Source organism: Haliotis asinina, chromosome 1, assembly GCF_037392515.1.
Source record: "Haliotis asinina isolate JCU_RB_2024 chromosome 1, JCU_Hal_asi_v2, whole genome shotgun sequence".
NCBI classification, from domain to species: domain Eukaryota; kingdom Metazoa; phylum Mollusca; class Gastropoda; order Lepetellida; family Haliotidae; genus Haliotis; species Haliotis asinina.
Genome location: NC_090280.1, coordinates 13040023 through 13067408, shown reverse-complemented (window position 1 = coordinate 13067408; position 27386 = coordinate 13040023). Strand labels below are relative to the sequence as shown.

General features: G+C 41.3%; 1 protein-coding gene and 1 pseudogene across 1 annotated transcript in view; one reads left to right on the top strand and one right to left on the bottom strand.

The window, feature by feature from the left end:
• The window catches only part of LOC137292699 (neural cell adhesion molecule 1-like), a 28939-nt gene extending 13607 nt beyond the window's left edge, over window positions 1-15332 (bottom strand). The window contains exons 1-2 of the mRNA XM_067823855.1: window positions 15302-15332; window positions 14666-14944 (exon numbers count right to left, since the gene is read on the bottom strand). Coding sequence (XP_067679956.1) covers window positions 14666-14944; window positions 15302-15332 — 310 coding nt within the window. The remainder of the gene's footprint in view (window positions 1-14665; window positions 14945-15301) is intronic.
• Window positions 15333-16093: 761 nt separating this feature from the next.
• LOC137292545 (uncharacterized) lies at window positions 16094-19026 on the top strand (annotated as a pseudogene).
• The last annotated feature ends 8360 nt before the right edge of the window (window positions 19027-27386 follow it).

The following is a 27386-nucleotide window of genomic DNA, read 5'->3' as shown; positions in this document are numbered from 1 at the left end:
TAAAAAATATTTCTTGCAAACATCCAGTTCTAACTGAAATCACTGAATTGTATAATGATCTTGCTACTGGCCAATAACACATCGTCTTCTGTTGGTTACCAAGCCACATAGGCATTTCTGGGAACACAATGGCTGATCTTGCTGCCAAAGCAGCACTCAACAAATCAGCGACACCACTTCTTATTCCATACTTTGATTACAAAGCTAGCATTAGAACTTACAACCGTGATCTGATGCAGAAAAAGTGGGACACCCAAGTAGGTACAAATAAATTACATAAAATAAAACCGTATATTGGTTACACCTAATTGCGCTGTCAGTCCAGATTTGAGGAGCTCATTTTACGACGATGTTGTATTGGCCATACAAGATATTCTCGTACATTTCTGATAAAAGGATCCTCCGTTTTGTATCCCTTGTGATGAGAGAGTCACAGTTAATCATATTCTGCTTGACTGTGTTGAATTCTGCATCACAAGGGATAAATATTTCAATGTCATATCTGTTAAGGGTATTTTTACCACCGTTAGTTCTCATTTAATTATTGGTTTTTTAAAGAAATTGATTTCATAAGTGAATTTTGATTATTATGTTCTGTAGATAGTTGCACTTTAATTATTGGTAGTTTAGAGTAGTAACTTGAATTGCTACTGGCTGTACCCTCAAAGGGTGTTGAAGTATTGTAAAATTGTCCTCCTACAGTCGCCAGCAGCTGAAGGGATGGTCTAAATCCAACTAGGGTCCATGCAGATAGCAAAGGTACTGTAAGTCTCCATGGTCCCTATTGTCGTGATCTACCGTCAATTGTTGGCGGTCTATAGCCTGTCTTATATTGTATTGTCTAAATAGCGATATTAGTTTTAACTTTCCATGCTAGTTTTAATTCAAATTGTGAAATTCTAGTTGATTTACTGTCCTTCATTGACAGATTTCTACAATATGCATATTTTTCATTTAAATGTTAAATGTGCTCGTCATGATATAGTCGAGATATTGCCGATGTGACGTTAGATATCAACTCACACACTCACAAATGGGTACTTCCAACAGCCATATTGCAAGGACATTGGGTTCCACATGACAAACCATAATTTTGCTGTCTCACTGTGTCAGTATGACAGGCCAGACATCCCAGAAGTGGATGTCCCAGAGTCACAACACCCCATTAGAGTCGCTATAAGCGGGTTATTCGCCTATGAAATCGGATGGTGATCGACGGTGATGTCATCCGCTTTGTGGAATGACCTTGACTTTCCTGAATTGTACATACCGTCTGCACTGGCCACCACTACGTCACTGTTTGTTACAATGTCATTTTGTTCACAAAACATGTGTATTGCAGTGTGTTTCAACATTAATTTTCCCTTTCTTCAACAGGTTTTGTTATTTATATCATATTTTTAAGAAACACAACCTGTGTACTTTCTTTTGCTCGTCAGTTTACTTGGTGGCATCTGACCATTGTAAAACAATGTAAGTTACTGACTAACTTTCGCAATAGTACCGCTCTGCCGATTTTAACTTCAGCAATTGATTACTCTCTGCAATATGTGCAGCATTATCTGAAGATTTAGGTGTTTGTCTCAAGAGTTTTACATTACTTCTGTACGTCAGTTCTTGTTTAGACATGGCGTGCGTATTGTGATGAAGCCCTGTATTGAGGTGTCTGTGTTTGTCACGGACAATTCATGTCAAGATTTACTGTCGACATTCAAATTTAACTTCTTTTTTTTTCTCATGTAATTGAGCCCATAATAACTAGTTTTCAGGCATTATGGTCTAACTTATGTTGACTGGTTTATTTAGGAAGGGATACAGTATTTCCTTCTATAAAACTCAGTGGAAGACTGTTGGTATCATCTTTATTTGAACTATATCTTCATTACTAATTACTCCAGGACAATTAAAATCATAGGTGAAGGTAGCCAGTAGTGTCTGCTATCACCTGTTCAGTTATCGAATCGGCACCCGTTGCGAGCCACCTCCTCGTGGTTTGTGCTGGGTAACGCCAAGAGCTCGCCGACACCGCCGTAGTGGACCCGGGGGATATCTGGTCCACCAACCCGTTTGCTGTGGGTTGCGGCACTGTGTCGGTGGAGGAGGGGATCCTTGTGGTTGAGGGCAATGGGAGCAGGACCAGTGTTCCTATTGCTCAACACACCACTTCGGGCCTGACTTCACCTAGATGGGTGGTTGAATGGGCCCGGTTCAACCAATCGGCTGGTCATGCCAAGCCTTGTACATGGATTTTATGTCAGTGCACAGAAGTTGATTTGGAATTGTTTACAATTTAGTCTTGACTCCCTTTGTTCATAGAATATTATTTGACTTGAATTTTGATTACATGAAATTTGCCTAGAGTCTTATGCCCAGAAGGCGGTGTGTCATGGGCCAATCTGGTGGAACTGTTAATATTTTTTATGTTTCTGCTGGAATATATCATCCAAGTATCCTTGGTGCTGTAAGCTGGAGGCCCACTTGCTTTAGCATTGTCCTTGCGATACTCCATGGTGGGTGGGGAGCTCGGATGATGAACCAATATACCAATAATCATGGATTATCAAACCCTAACAAAAAAAAACAAACGTCAACTGGAAAATGATGATCAACATCGACCCTCTATACAAATTGGTCACTGGCAACGTTTTTTGATTATTGAGACCCTTGACGAGACTCCTCTGAAATTAAATCCCTTTGCAATTTCAAAAGGTATCTCTGGCATTGCAGGTGAGGTAAAACATATCAACCGCTTGACATCAGGTTCACTGCTGATTGAATGTAGCAGAAAACAACAAGCTACCAACCTGTTATCAACTGATATGTTTGTCGGAGTCCCGGTAGTAGTTTCTGCACACAGAACACTGAATAAAAGCAAAGGTATAGTTCGAGACCGTGAGCGTCTTCTAGCAGACATGACTGAGCTCGATATAATGTCCGAGATGAAAGATCAAGGAGTATCTTTCGTCAAACGTTTCACAACATGGAAAAATAATAAGACTGTCCAAACCAACACATATCTGTTTTCATTTTCAGCTCCAACACCTCCAAAGTCAATCAGAGCAGGTTACGCAATCTGAATGTTGAGTTATATAGTCCAAATCCTCTGCGCTGCTTTAAGTGTCAAAAGTAGGGACATGGTGTTAATACTTGCACATTTTCTGTTACATGTGCTCACTGTGCTGAGAATACACATGTAAACGAAGATTGTGACAGTATTCACAAAAAATGTGCAAACTGTTCAGGAAATCATTCGTTCTTTTCGAAAGAATGTCCCATTTGGAAAAGGCAAATGGAAATTGACAAAATCAAATTTCCATTGGAAATGGTGTTCCAATAAGTTCATTTTCCTGGATACAGGCTGATTGACATCCAAGCTGTAGTAAAGATAGAACAAGTACATATGGATAACTGTGAGCTTCTTTAATTCTAGAGTACAACGTTTGGATACAGGTTCTTGTGTTGCTTTTAAATAATTAATCAGAATTTTCTGCTAAAGGTTTGAATGAAAAGGAAATCCCATCGAAATCAAGGTTTCTGTTTGTGTCCTCTTTGCTGCTTGATATTTAATTAATGTTACATCTCTTGGTGATGAATTTATATGTTACCTGCCAACTTGCATGGCATGGTCAGATTATGTGATTTGTGTTGCAGAAAAAGGCTGAACTCTTCAGGAAGTCTTCATGAACATTTCAGGGGGTCTTCATGAACTCTTCAGGAACTCTTCATGAAATAGATGTCTCATTTAATGCTCATGAATTCTTCATGAAGTTTTCATGAAGTCTTCATGAAAAATTCATGAAGAATTCATGATCTTTTCGACAGGGACCAAAGAGGTCAGAAAATAAAATCAAATTGTTTAACAAGTTATCACTTGAGGAAATGGATGTATCGGATCACATCCATCCCAGGGCACATAGCTTGTCGCCCTCAAAGAAAGCGCAGGGTAGATCCCCAATCAACCCACCCAAACGATAATGTCTTCCAGAACTGTAGTACAGTGGAACTGTAGAGGATTAGAGACAAATTTTAATGAGTTACATCTTTTAGTTCAAGACCTGGTACCATCAGTATTTTGTCTGCAGGAAACTCATTTGAAACAGACAGATAATTTTAATCTCCGTCAGTTCGATGCATATCACTCTTTCTCACCTCCAGGTGACAGGGCCACTGGCGGATCTTCAATCCTCGTTAAGGAAAATGTTATTCATAGCCCGCTGACACTTAAAACTAATCTTCAAGCCGTTGCAGTGAGACTCACTCTTCATATTGCATTTACAATATGTACGCTGTATATTCCGCCTTCTCACTCTCTTAACTTGCCTGATCTTCAAGCTCTCTACGATCAACTTCCGAAACCTTGCATTATAACGGGTGATCTCAATGGCCATAATCCCTTCTGGGGTGGTACACCCCATTGCTTGTCGTAAGAGGCGACTAAATTGGGCAACCTGTTTGCCGTGGGTTGCGTCCCGTGTCGGTGGAGGACGGGATCCTGGTGGTTGAGGGCATTTTGACTTTTAACTGTGTTCCATTGCCCAACACACCACTCTGGCCCTTACTTCACCTAGACGGGTGGTTGAATGGGCCCGATTCAACCAATCGGCTGGTCATGCCAAGCCCTGTGCATGGACTGTATATGTGTCATTGCACAAATTTGATTTGGAATCGTTTTGAATTTCGGCTTTGGCACTACTTGTGATCTTTGTGAATTGATTGTGAATTCTATTATGAACTTTGCCTAGAGTCTTATGCCAGAAGGCGATGGCTCATGGGCCAATCTGGTAGTTTAATTATTTATAATTCTCCTACTGGAGTATATCATCTGGGTATCCTTGGTGCTACAAGCTGGAGGCCCGCTTGCTTTAGCATTGTCCTTGTGATATTCCATGGTGGGTGGGGAGCTCGGATGATGAACCATATGACACCAATCATGGCTTATGAAATACCCCCCCAAAAAAACCAAACGTCACACTTGAAATTGATCCCGTTGATACTTCTCATAGATCGTCTCTATCGATTGAGTATTGGAAACGTTTCCTCGTTATTGAGACTACTGACAAGAAACCATTGAAGTTGAACCCTTTCGCAGTATCTAAGGGCATTCAAGGTATTGCTGGGGATGTTAAGAATATTAGACGCTTACGTTCGGGTGCACTGCCAATTGAGTGTGGCAAGAAACAGCAAGCAACCAATCTGATGAGCATTGAATCTTTTGTGGGTATTCCGGTCACGGTCTCTGCTCACAAGACCTTGAACAAAAGTTAAGGTATCATCAGAGATCGTGATCGGTTGTTTGCTGAAATTGATATAGCATGCGAAATGAAGGATCAAGGCGTTCTGTATGTGAAGCGCTTTTCAACCAGAAAAAACAATGAAACATTCCAAACTAATACATATCTGTTTTCTTTTTCATTGCCGAATGCTCCCAAATCAGTAAAGGCGGGTTACTGCAATATCCAAGTTGAAACCTACATCCCCAACCCGCTCAGGTGTTTTAAATGCCAGAAATATGGACACGGTGTATCTACCTGCACATTCTCTGTTGTGTGTGCTCACTGTGGTGAGAAGACACACACAACAGAAGATTGTGACAGTGACTTTAAAAAATGCACTAACTGCTCAGGCGACCATTCATCTTCGTCAAAACAGTGTCCAATATGGAAAGAGCAAATGGCGATAAACAAAATAAAGTTCACCCAAAATATCTCTTTTTCTGAGGCAAGGAAACTGGTGAAGAGATCTGACCTTCTTGAAAGTTATGCTACAGTAGCAAAATCATCATCTGAATCCAGCTCTAAAATAACAAAATCATCCACAGGATGCCAAACTACCTTGACTTGGGTCAGTTCCGACTCCCCACAGGTTTTATACCCTGCTATATCATCCCAGACTGAGGAATCACTTCCTACTACATCAAGATCCTCTGATCATAAGTCATCTTCACAGTCACGCTCTGAGTCTCATTCAACAGCTGATAGACAACAAATTGTTAAAACTAAACCCAAACCTAAGTCTGATGCTTCAAAACAACAAAGTGGCAGAGCTCCTAAGGGGTCACAAAATAAAATTCAATTGTACAATAAATATGGGTCTCTTGAAGATGTGGACGTTTCTGAAAACGTCCATTCTAGGGCACATAGCTTGTCGCCCTCCAAAAGAGTGCGGGGTAGATCCCCAATAAATCCCCCCCAAAAGATAGTTTATTCCAATAATATTGTACAGTGGAACGGCAGAGGAATGAGGACTAATTTACATGAATTTACATGAATTACACCTCCGGGTAATAGGGCCACTGGCGGATTATCCATTCTAGTCAAACAAAACGTTATTCAAAGCCCTGTTTCGCTTAATACTAATATGCAGGCTGTTGTAGTGAGAATTACTTTACATGTAGCATTTACGCTATGCTCTCATTATATTTCACCTTCTTTGGATTTTGCCAAAACCGATCTTCAAGCTCTATATGATCAGCTCCCAAAGCCCTGTATTATAATGGGAGATTTAAATGGGCACAACCCACTCTGGGGTTGTGTAAATACAAACACTAAAGGTAAATTGTTGGAGGGGTTTTGTTCTGACAATGATTTATGTATTTATAATGATGGTTAAACACATATTTACACCTGGGGCAGGGACCTATTCTGCTCTTGACTTGTCACTCACAAATTCAGAACTACTAAATGAATTCGAATGGTCAGTCCACGATGACCTGTGTGGAAGTGACCATTTTCCTACTATATTAAAAGCTGTAACTCCATCCGATGTTCCTCCATCATTAAGACGAAATTTTAAAAAGGCTAACTGGGCTTTATATGAAACACTGTGTGCTGAAAAACTTCAACCTGGGCTTTTTATTGACGTTCCTGATGCCATCAAATGTTTTTCTGATGAATTGAATTCCATAGCTGATGAGTGTATACCAAAGTCCTCTGTAGTTCCACATATTCGAAAACCATGGTTCAGCGATGAATGCAAACAAGCTAGGAAGGCAAGGAAAAAAGCAGAACATTATTTCCGTCGCCATCCTATGGTGCACAATTTAAATAAATTTAAGATTTTAAATGCTAAAGCATGGCGTACTTTTAAACAGAACAAACGCCAATCTTGGCAAAATTATGTATCCAAAATAAATTCTCGGACACCTTTGTCCAAGGTATGGAACATGATCCAGAAAATTAAAGATAAAGGTACTAAATCTACTGTCCATCATCTTAAACATGGAGATCAATTACATACTGATAAGTCAGATATTGCGAATAAACTGGGCGAAACTCTCGCTAAACATTCTTCCTCTTCGAATTATTCACCTAAATTTCAGCAACATCAAAAACAACACGAAAAGAAAATTATTAATTTCAATTCTGATAACGGGGAAGATTATAATGAAACGTTTTCTATTCATGAACTCCATACTGCCCTTGATCAAGCTCATGACACTGCTACAGGAGCTGATAACATCAACTCCTGAAACATTTGCCAGAATCCTGTCTGGAAACTCTCATAAGTATTTTTGATGATATTTGGACATCGGGTAACTTTCCTCCTTCATGGCGTGATGCCATAGTGGTACCAATACCTAAACCTGGACGTGATCATACAGATCCATCCAATTATCGTCCGATTTCACTAACTAGCTGTGTTTGCAAGACCATGGAACGCATGATAAATAATCGACTTGTTTGGTACTTGGAAACAAATAATCTCATAACAGATATACAGTGTGGTTTCCGTAAAAACAGAAGTACTGTCGACCACTTAGTGCGTTTAGAATCATTTGTTAAAAACGCACTAATTAATAAACAACAGGCTGTGTCTATCTTTTTTGATCTTGAAAAAGCATATGACACCACCTGGAAATATGGCATTTTGAGAGATTTACATGACTTTGGCTTGCCAGGTCGTTTGCCTGACTTTATTGCCAACTTTTTAAATAACAGACAATTCCAGGTCCGTGTGGGTTCTACCCTGTCTGATCATTACAAGGCAGTATTCTGTCTGTCACTCTTTTTAGCATCAAGATCAACAGTTTATCAAAAGTTATAAACGATTCAATTGATGGATCGTTATTTGTGGATGATTTTAATATTTCTTGTCGTGGTAAAAATATGCATACCATTGAACGGCAACTACAGTTGTGTTTAAACAAGATTAATAAATGGTGTCTGGAAAACTGCTTTAAATTTTCCAAATCGAAAACTAACTGCATACATTTTTGTCGTAAATACAAACCCCATAAAGACCCTGAACTGTTTCTAGATGGGACGCCCATTAAAGTTGTGAAGGAAGCCAAGTTCTTGGGTCTAATCTTTGATTCACATTTAACTTTTTTACCACATATTAAATCACTTAAAACTAAATGCCTGAAAGCACTTGACTTGTTGAAAGTTGTTTCAAATTCAAAATGGGGAGGGGATCAAGCTACCCTTCTCCATCTCTATCGATCACTCGTTCGTTTTTAACTTGATTATGGCTCAATCGTTTACGGTGGAGCCTGCAAAAGCAATTTTAAACTTCTTGATCCTGTCCATCAAGGTCTGAGACTTTGTCTTGGATCTTTCAGATCTTCACCTATTGACAGTCTCTATGTTGAGGCTGATGAACCTTCTCTTGAGCAGCGCCGTATAAAGTTAGCTTTACAATACATTACTAAATTATACTCTAATCATTCTAACCCTGCATATAAATGTGTTTTCAATCCCCTTTATGAGGATGTATACAACAAAAAGTCTTCTCTTGTCCCTCCTCTAGGACATAGAATTAAACCTTTTCTTTCTGCTGCTGGGATTCAGCTGGGAAACATAGCTCCCTCCCGTCTTCTTTCTTCTCCTCCTTGGCAGTTGGTCAGGCCTCAAGTAGACCTAACACTGACCACTTTTAAAAAATCAGAGACTAATGAATTACAATATAAGCACGAATATAATCAATCAAAACATAAACATAACAATTACAAATCCTTATTTACAGATGGGTCCAAGGATGGTGGCGCTGTGGCTTGTGCCACTGTCATTGGATCCAGAACAATATCTTCTAGATTACCAGATAATAGTTCTATTTTTACAGCTGAAGCTAACGCCATATTAACAGCACTTAAATATATTCAAAGACACCCTAAACGTAAACAATATATAATCTATTCCGACTCTCTTTCTTGTCTTCAGGCGATTAAACATTTTTCATATAAACATCCACTTTTAATTGATATTATTGAATTGTATAATAATCTTGCTACTGGCCAATACGACATCGTCTTTTGTTGGTTACCCAGCCACGTAGGCATTTCTGGTAACACAATGGCCGATTTTGCTGCCAAGGCACCACTCAACAAATCTGTGACACCACTTCTTATTCCATACCCTGATTTCAAAGCGAGCATTAGAACCTACATCCGTGATCTGATGCAGAAGAAGTGGGACACCCAAGTAGGTATAAATAAATTACATGAAATAAAACCGTATAATGGTTACACCTACTTGGGCTGTCAGTCCAGATTTGAAGAGGTTATTTTAAGACGATGTCGTATTGGTCATACATGATATACACATGCATACCTATTGAAAGGTGAGTATCCTCCGTTTTGTATCCCTTGTGATGAGAGAGTCACGGTCAAGCATATCCTGCTTGACTGTGTTGAATTCTCCATCACAAGGGATAAGTATTATACAGTTAAAACAATTAAGGATCTTTTTACCAGCGTTACATCTCATTTAATTATTGGTTTTTTAAAAGACATTGATTTTTTGGTTGAATTTTGAAAACTTGTTGTGTAAATAGACGTATTTTAATTATTGGAAGTATGGATTAGTAACTTGAATTGTTGGTGGCTGTACCCTCAAAGGGGGTTGAAGTATAGTAAAATTATTGTCCTCCTGAGAGGGTACGTAAGTCCCTAAACATTTCCTGTACGTTTAGACTTCCTCTGGTTTTAATCGTAGCATATGTGTATTTTTAATTTTGGGCTAGATGTGTCTAAATTGTTAACAGCTGAGGGGATGATGTAAATCTGACTAGGGTTCATGCAGGTAGCAAAGGCACTGTAAGTCCCCATGGTCCCTAGTATGGTGATCTACCTTCAGATGTTGGCAATCTATAGCCTGATTTTATATTGTATTGTCCGAATAGTGATATTATTTTTAACTTTCCATGCTAGTTTTAATTGAAATTGTGATATTCTAGTTGTTTTACTGTCCTTCGTTGACAGGTTTTTATAGTATCCATATATTTCACTTCAGTATTAAACGTTCTCGTCACGATATGGCTGAGATATTGCCGATGTGACGTTAAATATTAACTCACTCACTCACTGACAGGTTTTTATACTATACATATATCTCATTTCAGAATTAAATGCTCTCGTCACGATATGGCTGAGACATTGCCGATGTGACGTTAAACATTAACTCACTCACTCTGGGGTGGTACAAATACTAACACTAAGGGTAAAACACTCGAAGACTTTATTTCCAATAATGCTTTGTGTATATGCAATGATGGTTCAAGCACTTATCTGCATCCTGCAACTGGTACCTACTCTTCTCTGGATTTATCTCTTGCAGACTCTACTGCACTCAATGAGTTTGAATGGTCAGTCCACAATGACCTTTGCTGAAGTGATCACTTCCAAACGATACTATCAGATATATTTCCAACTGATTCGCCTTTTACACAAGATGGAATTTTTCCAAAGCAGATTGGTCCTTGTTTCAAATTTTAAGCACATCTAAACTACGATCCGAATGTTTTTTTGGATATGGCTGATCCTATTCACGCGTTTTCCGACGTTTTAACTGAAATTGCTGATGAGTGCTTACCAAGGTCCTCTACAGCTTCACATGTACGGAAGCCATGGTTTAATGCAGACTGCAAAAATGCTAGAAAAGCGAGGAAAAAGGCAGAGAAATATTTCCGTCATCACCCAACTGTTCACAATTTAAATAAATTTAAAATATTAAATGCGAAGGCACGTCGTACCTTCCAGCAAAACAAACGGCAATCTTGGAGAAACTATATTTCCAAAATAAATTCACGCACGCCTATGCCCACGGTGTGGAACATGATTCAGAGAATTAAAGGCAAAGGTTCAAAGTCGGCTTTTCAACATCTTAAAGACGGTGATAATTTAATAACTGACACACCTAAAATTGTCAATAAAATTGGCGAAACTCTTGCCAAAAACTCATCATCAACAAATTATGTTCCTGAGTTTCTGAGATATCAGAAACAGCAGGAAAAAGCAAAACTTAATTTTGATTCCAATAACGGTGAAGATTATAATGAAGTGTTTTCATAACATGAGTTACATACAGCTCTTGAGCAAGCTCATGACACTGCAGCCGGTGATGACAACATACATTATCAGCTATTGAAACACTTGCCTGAACCATGTCTTACGGCACTTTTACCGGGATCATACAGATCCGTCGAATTACAGGCCGATATCTCTCACTAGCTGTGTCTGTAAAGCCATGGCACGTATGGTGAACAACAGATTAACTTGGTATCTTGAAACCAATAACCTGATCACTAATACACAGTGTGGTTTCAGGAAAAATCGTATTACCGTTGATCATTTGGTACGTTTGGAATCCTTCGTTTAAAATGCTATGGTCAATAAACAGCATGCTGTATCGATTTTCTTTGATCTTGAGAAAGCTTATGATACGACCTGGAAGCATGACATTTTGAAGGAATTCATGATTTGGGGTTGAGAGGCCATTTGCCTCTTTTTATATCAGAGCTTTTAAAAGCCAGGCAATTTCAAGTCCGAGTGGGTTCAACTCTATCTGATCATTACAATCAGGATCAGGGTATCCCTCAAGGCAGTATTTTGTCTGTCACTTTACTTAGTATTAACATCAACAGTTTATCCAAGGTTTTAAATGATTCAATTGATGGATCTCTTTTTGTAGATGATTTTAATATCTCCTGTCGTGGTAAAAATATGCATACTATTGAACGGCAATTGCAGTTGTGTTTAAACAAAATAGATAAATGGTGTCTTGAAAACGGTTTTAAATTTTCTAAATCCAAAACTAATTGTATACACTTTTGGAGAAAATAAAAGCTGCATAAGGACCCTGAAGTATCTTTAAATGGCACTCCCATCAAAGTTGTAAAGGAGGCCAAGTTCTTGGGTTTAATTTTCGATTCTCATATAACCTTCTTACCGCACATTAAATCCCTTAAAGCTAAATGCCTGAAGGCACTAGATCTGTTGAAAGCTGTTTCCAACTCAAAGTGGGGAGGGGACCAAACTACCCTCTTACATCTATATCGATCACTCGTCCGTTCAAAACTCGATTATGGCTCCATCGTATATGGTGGAGCCTGCAAAAGCAACCTTAAACTTCTTGATTCTGTCCACCATCAGGGCTTAAGACTTTGTCTTGGGTCTTTCAGAACTTCACCTATTGACAGTGTTTACACTGAGGCCGATGAACCATACACAACGTCGTATTACACAACATCGCATAAAATTATCCTTACAGTACGTTAGTAAATTACACTCTAATGAATCAAACCCTGCATATAACTGTATGTTCAATCCACTCTGAGGATTTGCACGACAGGAAGTTTTCTCTTGTTCCACCTCTAGGGCATAGAATTTGACCATTTCTTTCTTCAGCTGGCAATGAGCTGGAAAACATAGCTCCGTCCCATCTTCTTTCTTCTCCTCCTTGGTAGTTGGTTAGGCCACAAGCTGACCTAACATTAAATACTTTTAAAAAATCAGAAACGAATGAATCACAGTATAAACAAGACTATAATCAATTGAAACATAAATATAACAATTATAAATCCTTATTTACAGATGGGTCCAAGGACGGTGGCGCAGTTGCTTGTGCCACTGTCATTGGATCCAGAACAATATCTTTTAGATTACCAGATAATAGTTCTACCCAGGGAATACACTGGCTGACCTTGCTGCCAAGGCAGCACTCAACAAATCTGTGACTCCATTTCTTACTCCATACTCTGATTACAAAACTGCTATTAGATCTTATATCCGTGATCTGATGCAAAAGAAGTGGGACACCCAGGTGTGTATCAATAAATTACATGAAATAAAACCTTACATTGGTTATACCCACTTGGGTTGTCAGTCCAGATTTGAAGAGGTCATACTACGACGATGTCATATTGGTCATACAAGGTATACACATGCATATCTGTTGAAAGGTCCTCCATTTTGCATCCCTTGTGATGAGAGAACCACGGTCAAGCATATCCTGCTTGACTGTGTTGAATTCTCCATCATAAGGGATAAATATTTCAATGTAAAAACACTTTCAGATTTTTTTAACCCAGTCAATACTCATTTAATTATTGGATTTTTAAAAGAAATTGATCTGTTCTGTAGGTAGTTGTATTTCAATGGTTGGTACTATGGGTTAGGAACATTGATCATTAGTGGCCATACCCTCAAAAGGGGTTGAAGTATTGTAAAATTATTTTCCTCCTGAGAGGGTACGTAAGTCCCAAAATTTTCAAAGTAAATTTATACTTTCCAGGATTCTCAAGTGTAGTATTTGTGTTATTTAACTTTGGCTAAAATTTCTCACAATCACCAGCGGTTGTGGGGATGGTCTAAATCCAACTAGGGCCCATGCAGGTAGCAAAGGTACTGTAAGTCCCCATGGTCCCTAGTGTGGTGATCTACCTTCAGTTGTTGGCAATCTATAGCCTGTTTTTATAGTATGTTGTCCCTTCTAGATAAAATATTTTATAGATAAGTACTAGTTTTACATGTATATATGTGATATTCTAGTTATTTTACTGTCCTTAGTCGACAGATTTTTAATATATGCATACATTCCATTGAAATGCTAAATGTTCTCGTCGATATGGCTGAGATATTGCCGATGTGACGTTAAATATTAACTCACTCACTCACTCATTCACTCACTCAATTAATAGTTTTGCTCTGGATTAAAACCTGATGCTTGAGTAACACAATCACTGAGTTCCAAGTATCAATTTTAATAATTCTTGGTCAAGTCAGAGGTTGTCCCTTCGGACGTCCGCCAAGCACCTATAAATTCAGGAACCATTCTAGTTGGTGGCAGTTCCCATGGTGGACCCACACCAACTAGAATCCCTTGAGAGGCTGGACACAGGGATATGCTGGTAAGTTCCTTGCATTCTTACCTTAAGTCTGGCATTCCACTTGTAACTTTTAGACTATTTGTCTTGACTGGGAGGGGTTGGTACTGATATTTTTTGGGTAGATGAAATGTTTCCTATCTACCAGAACAATGGTTATAATTGTTCATTGTTTTTACATATTACCTATCTGATTTTGGTGATTCGTATCTTCATTTGTATAGTCCTAATAACAGGTATTGTTGCAGTTGGGTTGTGCTCTCTTTCATATATATTAATTTAATCAAAGTTCACAGGTGCGGTCAATATGGCACTCTTAGACGACCATATGTGGTTGAGCCAATGACCGTTAATGCAAGGGTCATTACTCTTGCCAGCACAGTGACAGTATACCTTTGTAAAAACAACTCTGTGGCTTCCTGTACATACTAGATAGTTTTTGAATGTCATTCGCCTGATGAAGGGGCAAGAATTAGCTCAGAAACGACATGTGTAAAGATTGGAGCTGATCATGAGTCAGATTGTGGTACACACATATGTCCAGTATTCTAACAATGATACTTACACTGTACATCCACTGTCATCTCCCTAGACTCAGACTGTGGCAAAGCAGTCCCCACACAAGGACTGAGGGTGTTGGTAGCTGTACACACATATGTCCCGGCCTGTGATCTCTGTATGTTACTGATGGTCAGAGTAGATCCAGGCTGAGAAGTAAAGCTGCTGTCATCTTTCTTTGTCCATGTCACGGCTGCTACAGGGTTGGCATCCACAGAGCAGGATATATTGAGAGTCTGTGACTCCCTGACAGTTAAGAACTGGGGAACTGACACTGAAGGTTTGTCTGGAAGGAAACAGTGACATCAATAATCCACAGCACTTGAGGCACTAATGATGATCATTTAAATGTTCTATCATTAATTTAACATTTAGTTGTCGCAATATCGCATGTTTCCCCTCTTATATAACGAACATTCAACTGATCAAGAGCCATCTCGTACTCTTATTTCAAAGTCATTAATGAAGCAATGTCGGGACGAAAATCTCGCAAGAGGAAGACTCCCAATGATGTCAGCAAGGCTCCAAACGCCCCGGGGCCAAATAGATCTAGGTAAACAGGTTGGGAAGCCAACCACAACCACAGTGACAGAGCCGAAGCAGACACCTCGCAACCGAAGCAATATGGCGACGCCCATGTCACATCCGTCATCGGCAGGTATCAGCGGACCCATTCTAAGTAAACTTAGTCTCAGTGTATTTCGGTACACTCCACCACTGAGTCTAACAAAACCTAGTAGAAAGTCGCGTCAGGTAACCTTTGAGCAACCAATCACCGTCCAATCAAACACGAGATGGTTAAATAGATTTAACCAATCAGACAACGGCTACTATTTATGGATCGGAGGGACTTTCAAAATATTCAGGTCGCCGACACTTATCTCTCCATAGACAAAAATCAGCATATAACACAGTTATTTGACCTGTAGTATATATGCCTTGAGGTTTCTGTTGACATGATTACCATTAGCTCATATTTTCGCAAGATAACATTATTGAATATTGTCAAAATCACTATTTTCAGCGACTGTTTACTCACCGTTGTCATGGCTGTACGTACGCCTTGTGCATCACCTGAAAGCGAGCGTACGCTAAATACCATTCGGAATCGTTCAGGTACGAAACTTTTCGAGACAAAAATTTCAAAAGGTATGTGCGAATGTGCACTTTCGCGATTTGGTAAGCTGTGTTCTGATTGGTCAATCTCAAAGGTTACCAGACGCGACCTCCCATGAGGTTTTGTTAGAGTCAGTGGTGGAGTGTAATGAAAAGTAGTGAGGATAAGTTTACTTAGACTGTCAGCGGACCTAGCACCTCTCAACAGGGAACAGGTGAGGTTTTTCAGATAAATCAAACTAGCGAATCTCCCTCACAAATAGTTTTAGATTTACACAACCCCTCCTCTCTTACAACAACTTATGACACTGTCTCTGCCATGGCAGACGAAATACACAACTCGGAGACTAGGATAGCCTTGGCGTCAAACTATGTTGGTTCCCTCGTTCCTCAAGATATCAGAGATAAAATCCACAACGGTGATTATATCGACCTGGCCATCTTACTCAAGGTTTTTGACAAGGAACAGAATGTAAACAATACAATCACAGTCAATTCAAGCGGCCAACTCGAAATGTCCCGCCAGACAAACGAAATGCACACGATTGAGGAGTGGACATCAGCATTCATCATATATATAGAAGCATTTTTCTTGAGAAATTCCCTAACATGCACCAAGCAATGTTGAAATATCTTCACACAATCAGAATGGCTGCAAACAGGGGACAAGGCTGGCAAACCTATGACAAACAGTTCAGGTTGCACATGAGCAAATACACACTCACTGATTGGGGTACCATAAACCCAGAATTATGGCTACTCTACATGACCGTCACACCCCAAAACCCCAAGTTCCAAGGAAACTACTATGTGGACAAAGCACTGCCATTTGGTTCTAGCATAAGGTGTGCAATATTTGAGAAGTTTTCAAGTTTTATTCAATGGATAACCCAAAAGAAGCTCAACTCTAAAGGGGAAATTATGCATTATTTGGATGACTGTGTGGGGGTCTGCGGAAGACAAATCGGAGTGCCAGCTACATTATTGACAACTTGTGAGGAGCTAGGAATTCCAATTGCACACAACAAACCTGTGAAACCAAACACCTTGATAACTTTTTTAGGCTTTCAGCCGGATAGAGTCAACATGCAGCTAACCATCCAGGCTGACAAAATACAAGATGCAAAACGTAAACTCAAATGGATTGTGTCAATGACCAAAGCAACACGGAAGGAAATTGAAAGCCTGCTGAGATCCCTAAATTTTCGATGTAGGGCAATCCCCATAGGGCGTGCCTTTTTACGGAGATCAATAGATGCTACCTGTGGAATCAAGAAACCGGTCATAAAATCCGAGTGACAAGAAGCATGAAGGAGGACCTGCAAATATGGCTAGCCTTTCTCGACAAACACAAAGGCATATCAATGTTTCAAGACCAGTGCTGTCCAGTCACTGACAACACTTTGCAATTATTCACAGATAGTGCAGAGGGAGAGCTTTGTGGATTTGGAGCATACTTCGGTGGTCGTTGGACAAATGGTATTTGGCCGAAACATTGGCATGAGTTGGGTCTAACTAGGAACATAACCTTACTGGAATTGTTCCCAGTATATGTCGTGATACACATTTGGGCAGACGCACTCACAGACAAGAAATGTATTATTCATAACGACAATCAAGCAGTAGTTTCCGTTGTGAATAAGCAATCCACAAGATGCCGTGATACAATGCAGTTTGTGAGGAAGTTCGTTCTTCAGTGTTTAAAGATTAATTTGTTTGTCAAGGCAAAACATCATCCAGGAACCAAAAATGTTAATCTGAAGTGACAAGCATTTCAGCTCATTCAAGCATCAGTTTCAAGCAACACACTACAAGCATATTCTGCAGCGGTAAAGGCATTCGATGCTTTTCGACATGAATCTCAATTATCACAGATATGGCTGGCACACGTTGACCACATTCTCTGCTACATAGCCAGTATGAGTGCACAAAAACTTTCTAGCTCAACGATAGCATTGCATTTGTCTGCCATTGTTAGATACCACAAAATCAATAGCATGCCAGACCCAATGGACAACCTTTTAGTTAGAAAATGCATGCAAGGCTAAAGAAACACCAGTACAAGAACTGCAGACACTAGGTACCCGATTACCATTGACATATGAACAAGATTGCCACATGCTCTCCACGCATTCTGTTCATCAGAGTATGAAGCATTCTTATTTTCAGCAATATTTAACTTGGCATTCTTTGGGTTCCTGAGAGTAGGTGAGTTAGTTCTCACCACACCCCGCAACCATCACTGCTCACTGAAAATGGCAGGATGGGATGGATTCAGTTCACATTAGGATCCGCTACACCAAAACCGATCAACAAGGCAAAGGTACAACCTTGATCATACCAGCTAAATCTAACCACACAATATGCCCCGTGAGAGCACTAAGCACCTACATGACACTTTGTCGACTGCAACCTGACCAACTCTTCATTCATTTCAAAGGCGATCCGGTAACCAGGTACCAATTCTGCGCACTACTGAAAAAATCCCTACAGTTTCTCAATATAGATCACAACAACTACAACACGCACTCCTTCCGAACAAGGGGCAGCAACCTACGCAGCGCTCCAAGGAGTGCCACATGACTTGCTATGCCACTGGGGTAGGTGGAAATCTGCCGCATACACCACATATATACGCATTGATATGATTTGATTCTTTTAACAGAGATTTGGCTTGTCGGGTCAAGTCTAATCTACTGGGCTCAGCGCAGAGCAGCGGTCAGACCATTAGGACCAAATCTTGCCCTCAGTAAGTACGGATTTAACATCACGTGGTATGAAAGAAGGGGCATGAAGTGGAAGAATTTGATCTCATTTCTTCACCAAAGACTGCGAACCAGGGCTCCACCAGCTTTTCTCTTATTACATTTGGGCTCCAATGACCTCACAGACACCCCAACCACAGAGCTGCTGCACATGGTTAAAGGTGACTTGAGCAAGATTAACCACATGATGCCACAAACCTGTATCTTATGGTCAGACATCCTACAGAGGATCTCATGGCCAGGAGTACCAGATGGGCGTTTGATGGAGCAAAAACAAAAACATTTCAACAGATTTGGTAGAAAAGGTGTGCTTGAGCTGCAAGGACGAGTCATCGGCTACAACGAAATCAATTTCATCGACACAGGCTTGTTCAGGACAGACGGCGTACACTTGAGCGACATAGCCAATGATATTTTTCTGAACTCTCTACAAGGTGGACTTGAGCTGATCATTACCAGCCATGACACAGTTTCCTTTCAAAATTAGCTTTTAAGTGGGGCGTAGCTTCCTAGGGGGATGAGCTTGCTATAGACCAAGCTCAGTGGCGGAGGTCGTGACAGGCAAGTTTTCACAGCAAAATTGGACTGCAAGTTAACCTTTGCTGTGCAGCATCTCCTCCTCATGCAGTGCCTCATCCACAGAGGAAGGGACTCTGTGTGTGTGTGACAACACAGGATGGAATGGGCCTGGCCTCTCACGGCATGTTCAAACCCCGGAGGAGCAGCCAATCATTTCATCCTTTCCGGCCTTAACTGGTCGTGATGTACTGTTTTTCCGGCCCATTTGGTCATGATGCACATTTATCTGTATTGCGTCACGATCTGTAACAATCCTCGGAGGCAAACTCTACAGTTCCATGTTGTCTGCTTTGCTACTTCTGCCCTATCTTGGTAATAAAGCTGCGCCCATATTATCCCACATATCTACCTTCTGTTGTTTATTTTAACATTTACACTTAATTTAATTTGTGAAAACTTGTGTGAAGAAAAGTTATTTAAGTGAGAGGTTAAACTCTCTACCACTCACTTGTGGTATCCCATATTCTCCAACTAGAGTTACCTCCCTTCGCCATACCGCATTTTACCCCCTTTTACAAGGAACATTCAACTGATCAAGAGCCATCTCGTACTCTCATTTCAAAGTCCCACCCACCTCTCCCACACTTAACGCTATTATCCAGTGTTCCAATTTTACTGTTGTGATGGATCACAAAACATGGATAAATGTTCGATTCTGGTTTTAATACCGTTAAGGTACAAACATGGCGGACGTGACTCCTGAACTAGCCCTACCCAACATGCCATGCGACGTTTTTCCACTCAAAATGGGAATTGTATATGAAGCGTACGCGGAGTACTTAAAACATTACATACCTCCCCCTTTAAGATTTTAATAGTTCCGTGAAATAAAAGGGGAGTGACTGCCTGTCATAGGTAATGATCAATGACCACTTAATCTTTTAAGACTTAGAGTCCACTGAAAATCACTTGAACTTTAGATAACTTTAGTGTCCATTGGAAATCACTTAGAACTGTAGAATTTAACGAAAACTGAAACTGTCCCATTCTTGGGTTAAACTTTAACACTGAAACACATTTAAAGTTCATATAATCATAACATCAGGTCTTCACATCGAGTCGATCAGTCTCTTTGGAGGTGTGGTCGTGCGACTCGAACGCCTCAGGTTACACGCCTCAGAGCGTGTACTAGCAGGGGTCACCGGCGTTGACACAGTTTTTGGTTGCGAGTTGGTCAGCCCAACTTCCGTTGTCGAAGTGTTCGATTTTGTCTCACTCACCGGAGACATGGTTGTCTCGCCTGCCTGAGACATGGTGGGTGTCTCAAGCTGTTTTGCGTCTTCGCTCGTGCTGTATCTCAGCTTGATGTGGTCGAAGTGTCTCCTGACTACTCGGCCATCGTTGAGGACTATGATTGCTGTCGAACTCGATGTTTCGCTGACTTTACCCGGAATCCATCTCTGACCCGATCCGAAGTTTGCGACGTAGACTGGGTCACCAGCTAAGATTGTTTTCTGTTTGGTGTGAGTATCTCGGTAATGTTTCTGAGTGGTTTGTGCCTTTAGCACTGTTTCAGAGTCGTCAGGGTGTAACAAGTCCAGACTGGTCCTCATTCTCCTGCTGAACATCAGCTCCGCTGGGGATTTCCCTGCGGTTGAGTGAGGTAAGGAACGATATCTGAACAGGAATCGTGAGACTTTGTATTCTACACTACCACCGTCCATTTTCTTTAGTCCTTCTTTTAGAGTTTGGACTGACCTCTCAGCGAGACCGTTTGAGCCTGGGTGGTACGGAGGAGTGAACACGTGTTTTATTCCGTTTTTCTGTGTGAAGTCACGGAATTCAGAACTTGTGAAGCAAGTCCCGTTGTCTGAGACTAGAGTTTTGGGGAGACCAAAGTTTGCGAAGGAAGACTGTAGTTTACCGATGGTTGCTTCGGAAGTAGAGTTGTTCATGACGTGTACATCCATCCATTTGGTATGTGGATCGACTATCACCAGGAACATTTTGTTCATGAGGGGTCCAGCAAAGTCTATGTGTATCCTCTGCCACGGAGTACGGGGGTACTCCCAGGGGTGAATGTTCACAGCAGGCGGGGCCTTTGCATTGATCTGACAGGGCTCACAGCTTCTTACTTTCAGCTCAATGTCTTCATCTAGTCGTGGCCACCACAAATAGTTGTGCGAGAGCATTTTCATCTTTACAATACCTGGGTGTCCCTCATGAAGTACATCAAGGATTCGACTCCGTCCCGGTTCAGGGACAATGACACGAGATCCCCACAGTATCACTCCACCATGAGTGCTGAGCTCATTTCGTCTGGCTGAGTAAGGTCGGAGTGATGCATCAGTGTGTGTTGACTCTGGCCAACCATGCTGTACGAGTCTGTGTACTCGGGACAACACGGGATCATGACTTGTCCATTTCTCTATCTCCTTGGCTGTAACTGGTGTTGTGTCCAGGAAGTCCATGAGGTAGATAGTTTCAGGGAGCGACGGCACAGGAGGTATGTTCACATGTTGGGGCAAACGGCTGAGAGCGTCCGCATGACCCAGGTCCTTACCCAGGGTGTACATGAACGAGTAATCATATGCTGAGAGGGTGATTGCCCATCTCTGTATTCTTGGCGATGACATGGCAGATATCCCTTTCTTTTCTCCGAAGAGGAATAGTAGAGGCTTGTGATCATTGGAGATCCAGAAGTGGGTGCCGTAGAGATATTGGTGGAACTTTTTCACACCAAAAATGACTGAGAGTCCCTCCTTTTCTATTTGTGAGTAGCCCTTTTCCGCCTGGTTTAGGGTACGTGAAGCGAAGGCAATCGGTCTCTGTGAACCGTCGGGCATCTTGTGTGAGAGTACGGCGCCGAGGCCGTAGGCAGATGCATCTGTGGCAAGCACCAGTTCTTTGTCACGGTCGAAGTGAACGAGAACTTCAGCAGACTGTAGAAGTTCTTTTGACTTTTGGAAGGCTTTCTGTTGCATGGCTTCCCATTGCCATTTAGCATCCTTCTTGAGCAGGATGTGCAGTGGTGCTAACACTGTAGATAAGTTTGGCAGGAACCTACCGTAGTAGTTCAGCAATCCCAAATAGGATTTCAGTTCAGTCACGTTTTTCGGAGCTGGTGCATTGGCTACGGCTGATACATTGTCTTGCATTGGGTGCAATCCGTCGGCACTGATACGGTGTCCTAAGTAGACAACCTCGGGTGCCTGAAAGACACACTTCTCACGTTTCACTCTAACTCCAGCCTCTGAAAGCTTGCTGAGGACAGTGTTGACATACTGTAGATGCTGTTTGTCATTAGCGCCCGTGGTGATGATGTCATCTTGATAACTTCCGGTCATGTTGATGCCTTGAAGTAGGTTATCCATGCACCTTTGGAAGATCCCTGGAGCCGATTTTATACCAAAAGGTAATCGGTTGAATTGGAAAAGTCCTCTGTGTGTGTTTATTGTGGTATATTTCTTTGACTGTTCATCAATAGGTAGTTGGAGAAAGGCACTTGTGAGATCTATCTTAGTGAAACGCTGACCACCCGAAAGTCTAGCGTACAAATCCTCAATGCGAGGAATAGGATAGGGGTCTTGCTGACACACCCTGTTTATAGTCACTCCGCAGAGACGCACTGAGTTGTCCCCCTTGAGAACTGGTACAATGGGTGTGGCCCAATCAGAATGTTGTACCGGGGAAATGATACCTTGATCGATAAGTCGATCGAGCTCAGCGTCCACCTTTTCCTTCATAGCAAAAGGAAGTGGGCGTGGCTTGAAAAAGATAGGCTTAGCATCAGGATCAACGTAAATCTTGCCTACCATGTTTTTGATTTCACCTTGTTCTGCACGAAACACATCATCATGTTTGTCAAGAATGTCATTCAGGGAAACGTCACTTGAAACACAGTTCAAATCTGAAAGATTGTTTATCTTGAACATTCGGATCCAATTTCGGCCAAACAAACTGGGTTGTTTACCTTTAATGACTGTCAGCTGAGCTGATGCTTTTTGTTGTTTGCATGTAACTTCAATCTCAATGTATCCAAGTACGTCAAGTTTGTTTTCAGAATAACTGGTCAGAACAACTGGTCCGTGTTTAATGGGAGGAGCATTTTCAGGCCAAAGTGCTTTGTATGTCTGTTCACTCATAACAGAAATGCTTGCACCTGTGTCATAAAGCATGCTTGTTTCTTTGCCATTAAGACCTACAGTAATCATGAATGGTTCAGATTTGCTGTTCCCTTTTTGTAGAGAAAACAGTTCATAAGCAGTTTCATCATTTTCACTGTCATCATTTTCATCTCCCTCAACAAAATTAACTCTGTGCTTTTTTCCTTTTCTTTTCCTGCATGCATTTTTGATATGGCCTTTAATGTGACAATATGAACATTCTGCATCAATAAACTTGCACTTGTCCGAGGTATGAGAGTCACTATCACATCGATAACATGGCTTTTTGACTTTGTTTACTTTTCCGTTTGATGAAGAGAAACCAGAGTTACGCCCCTTGGATGAGAATTGTTTTTTGTTTTTACTCACGTAGTTGACACTTCCGTGGTTTTCCGTTGTTTTCTTGTGAGACTGACCTTGAGGTTGTATATCCGATATGTTTTTCGCGGCCATTTCCATGCCTTGAGCGATTTCCAAAGCACGTTTGTAGTTCAAGTTCGTTTCAGAGAGTAATCGCCGTTGTATGCGGTCATTCGCTACGCCACACACTAATCTGTCCCTCAGATTGTTTTCAAGTTCCTCTCCGTAATCACAGAATTCTGCGATCTGCCTAAGATCGGCTACATATCCTCCGATAGTCTGACCGGGCTGCCGGAAGCATGTGTTGAACTTGTAACGTTGCACTATGGCGGACGGTCGGGGGTAATGGTGATCCTGAACAGCCGAGGTGAGCACGTCGAACTGAACATCCTTCGGTTTATCAGGCGAAACTAGATTTCGCACAAGTCCGTAAGTTTTAGGACCCACAACACTGATGAGAAACGATCGTTTCTTTTCTTCTTCGGTTACATCGTTGGTAACAAAGTATGCGTCCAACCGCTCGATGTAACATGCCCAAGTTTCTTCACTAGGCTTGAATTCACCGAAAATATGGTGACCAGACATGCTGCTGAACATGTAGATTTAGTTTACCTCGTCGCCAATTTGTGATGGATCACAAAACATGGATAAATGTTCGATTCTGGTTTTAATACCGTTAAGGTACAAACATGGCGGACGTGACTCCTGAACTAGCCCTACCCAACATGCCATGTGCCGTAGAGATATTGGTGGAACTTTTTCACACCAAAAATGACTGAGAGTCCCTCCTTTTCTATATGTGAGTAGCCCTTTTCCGCCTGGTTTAGGGTACGTAAGCGAAGGCAATCGGTCTCTGTGAACCGTCGGGCATCTTGTGTGAGAGTACGGCGTCGAGGCCGTAGGCAGATGCATCTGTGGCAAGCACCAGTTCTTTGTCACGGTCGAAGTGAACGAGAACTTCAGCAGACTGTAGAAGTTCTTTTGACTTTTGGAAGGCTTTCTGTTGCATGGCTTCCCATTGCCATTTAGCATCCTTCTTGAGCAGGATGTGCAGTGGTGCTAACACTGTAGATAAGTTTGGCAGGAACCTACCGTAGTAGTTCAGCAATCCCAAATAGGATTTCAGTTCAGTCACGTTTTTCGGAGCTGGTGCATTGGCTACGGCTGATACCTTGTCTTGCACTGGGTGCAATCTGTCGGCACTGATACGGTGTCCTAAGTAGACAACCTCGGGTGCCTGAAAGACACACTTCTCACGTTTCACTCTAACTCCAGCCTCTGAAAGCTTGCTGAGGACAGTGTTGACATACTGTAGATGCTGTTTGTCATTAGCGCCCGTGGTGATGATGTCATCTTGATAACTTCCGGTCATGTTGATGCCTTGAAGTAGGTTATCCATGCACCTTTGGAAGATCCCTGGAGCCGATTTTATACCAAAAGGTAATCGGTTGAATTGGAAAAGTCCTCTGTGTGTGTTTATTGTGGTATATTTCTTTGACTGTTCATCAATAGGTAGTTGGAGAAAGGCACTTGTGAGATCTATCTTAGTGAAACGCTGACCACCCGAAAGTCTAGCGTACAAATCCTCAATGCGAGGAATAGGATAGGGGTCTTGCTGACACACCCTGTTTATAGTCACTCCGCAGAGACGCACTGAGTTGTCCCCCTTGAGAACTGGTACAATGGGTGTGGCCCAATCAGAATGTTGTACCGGGGAAATGATACCTTGATCGATAAGTCGATCGAGCTCAGCGTCCACCTTTTCCTTCATAGCAAAAGGAAGTGGGCGTGGCTTGAAAAAGATAGGCTTAGCATCAGGATCAACGTAAATCTTGCCTACCATGTTTTTGATTTCACCTTGTTCTGCACGAAACACATCATCATGTTTGTCAAGAATGTCATTCAGGGAAACGTCACTTGAAACACAGTTCAAATCTGAAAGATTGTTTATCTTGAACATTCGGATCCAATTTCGGCCAAACAAACTGGGTTGTTTACCTTTAATGACTGTCAGCTGAGCTGATGCTTTTTGTTGTTTGCATGTAACTTCAATCTCAATGTATCCAAGTACGTCAAGTTTGTTTTCAGAATAACTGGTCAGAACAACTGGTCCGTGTTTAATGGGAGGAGCATTTTCAGGCCAAAGTGCTTTGTATGTCTGTTCACTCATAACAGAAATGCTTGCACCTGTGTCATAAAGCATGCTTGTTTCTTTGCCATTAAGACCTACAGTAATCATGAATGGTTCAGATTTGCTGTTCCCTTTTTGTAGAGAAAACAGTTCATAAGCAGTTTCATCATTTTCACTGTCATCATTTTCATCTCCCTCAACAAAATTAACTCTGTGCTTTTTTCCTTTTCTTTTCCTGCATGCATTTTTGATATGGCCTTTAATGTGACAATATGAACATTCTGCATCAATAAACTTGCACTTGTCCGAGGTATGAGAGTCACTATCACATCGATAACATGGCTTTTTGACTTTGTTTACTTTTCCGTTTGATGAAGAGAAACCAGAGTTACGCCCCTTGGATGAGAATTGTTTTTTGTTTTTACTCACGTAGTTGACACTTCCGTGGTTTTCCGTTGTTTTCTTGTGAGACTGACCTTGAGGTTGTATATCCGATATGTTTTTCGCGGCCATTTCCATGCCTTGAGCGATTTCCAAAGCACGTTTGTAGTTCAAGTTCGTTTCAGAGAGTAATCGCCGTTGTATGCGGTCATTCGCTACGCCACACACTAATCTGTCCCTCAGATTGTTTTCAAGTTCCTCTCCGTAATCACAGAATTCTGCGATCTGCCTAAGATCGGCTACATATCCTCCGATAGTCTGACCGGGCTGCCGGAAGCATGTGTTGAACTTGTAACGTTGCACTATGGCGGACGGTCGGGGGTGATGGTGATCCTGAACAGCCGAGGTGAGCACGTCGAACTGAACATCCTTCGGTTTATCAGGCGAAACTAGATTTCGCATAAGTCCGTAAGTTTTAGGACCCACAACACTGATGAGAAACGATCGTTTCTTTTCTTCTTCGGTTACATCGTTGGTAACAAAGTATGCGTCCAACCGCTCGATGTAACATGCCCAAGTTTCTTCACTAGGCTTGAATTCACCGAAAATATGGTGACCAGACATGCTGCTGAACATGTAGATTTAGTTTACCTCGTCGCCAATTTGTGATGGATCACAAAACATGGATAAATGTTCGATTCTGGTTTTAATACCGTTAAGGTACAAACATGGCGGACGTGACTCCTGAACTAGCCCTACCCAACATGCCATGCGACGTTTTTCCACTCAAAATGGGAATTGTATATGAAGCGTACGCGGAGTACTTAAAACATTACAACTGTGTGTCACCATTCCACTGTATTAAGATGTAACTCACCATGTATTCACATATGTCTTAATGCATTATTCTTCCACATTATTGTAACTGCATTAATAAATCTGTAACATCATATATGTGTTTTTGCTTTGTTCATGTGCTCTGTTTTCTCCGTTGTTCGTTCTGTGTTGCAGTGCTCGAACCCAGATGTGCAAACCAGTGCAGCTTATATGAGCGGAGGTCGTGGCAGGCGCAGCAAGTTTTCACAGCAAAATTGGACTGCAAGTTAACCTTTGATGAGCTATCCCCTCCTCATGTAGTGCCTCATCCACAGAGGAAGGGACTCTGTGTGTGTGACAACACAGGATGGAATGGACCTGGCCTCTCACGGCATGTTCAATCCCCGGAGGAGCAGCCAATCATTTCATCCTTTCTGGCTTCAACTGGTCGTGATGTACTGTTTTTCCGTGATG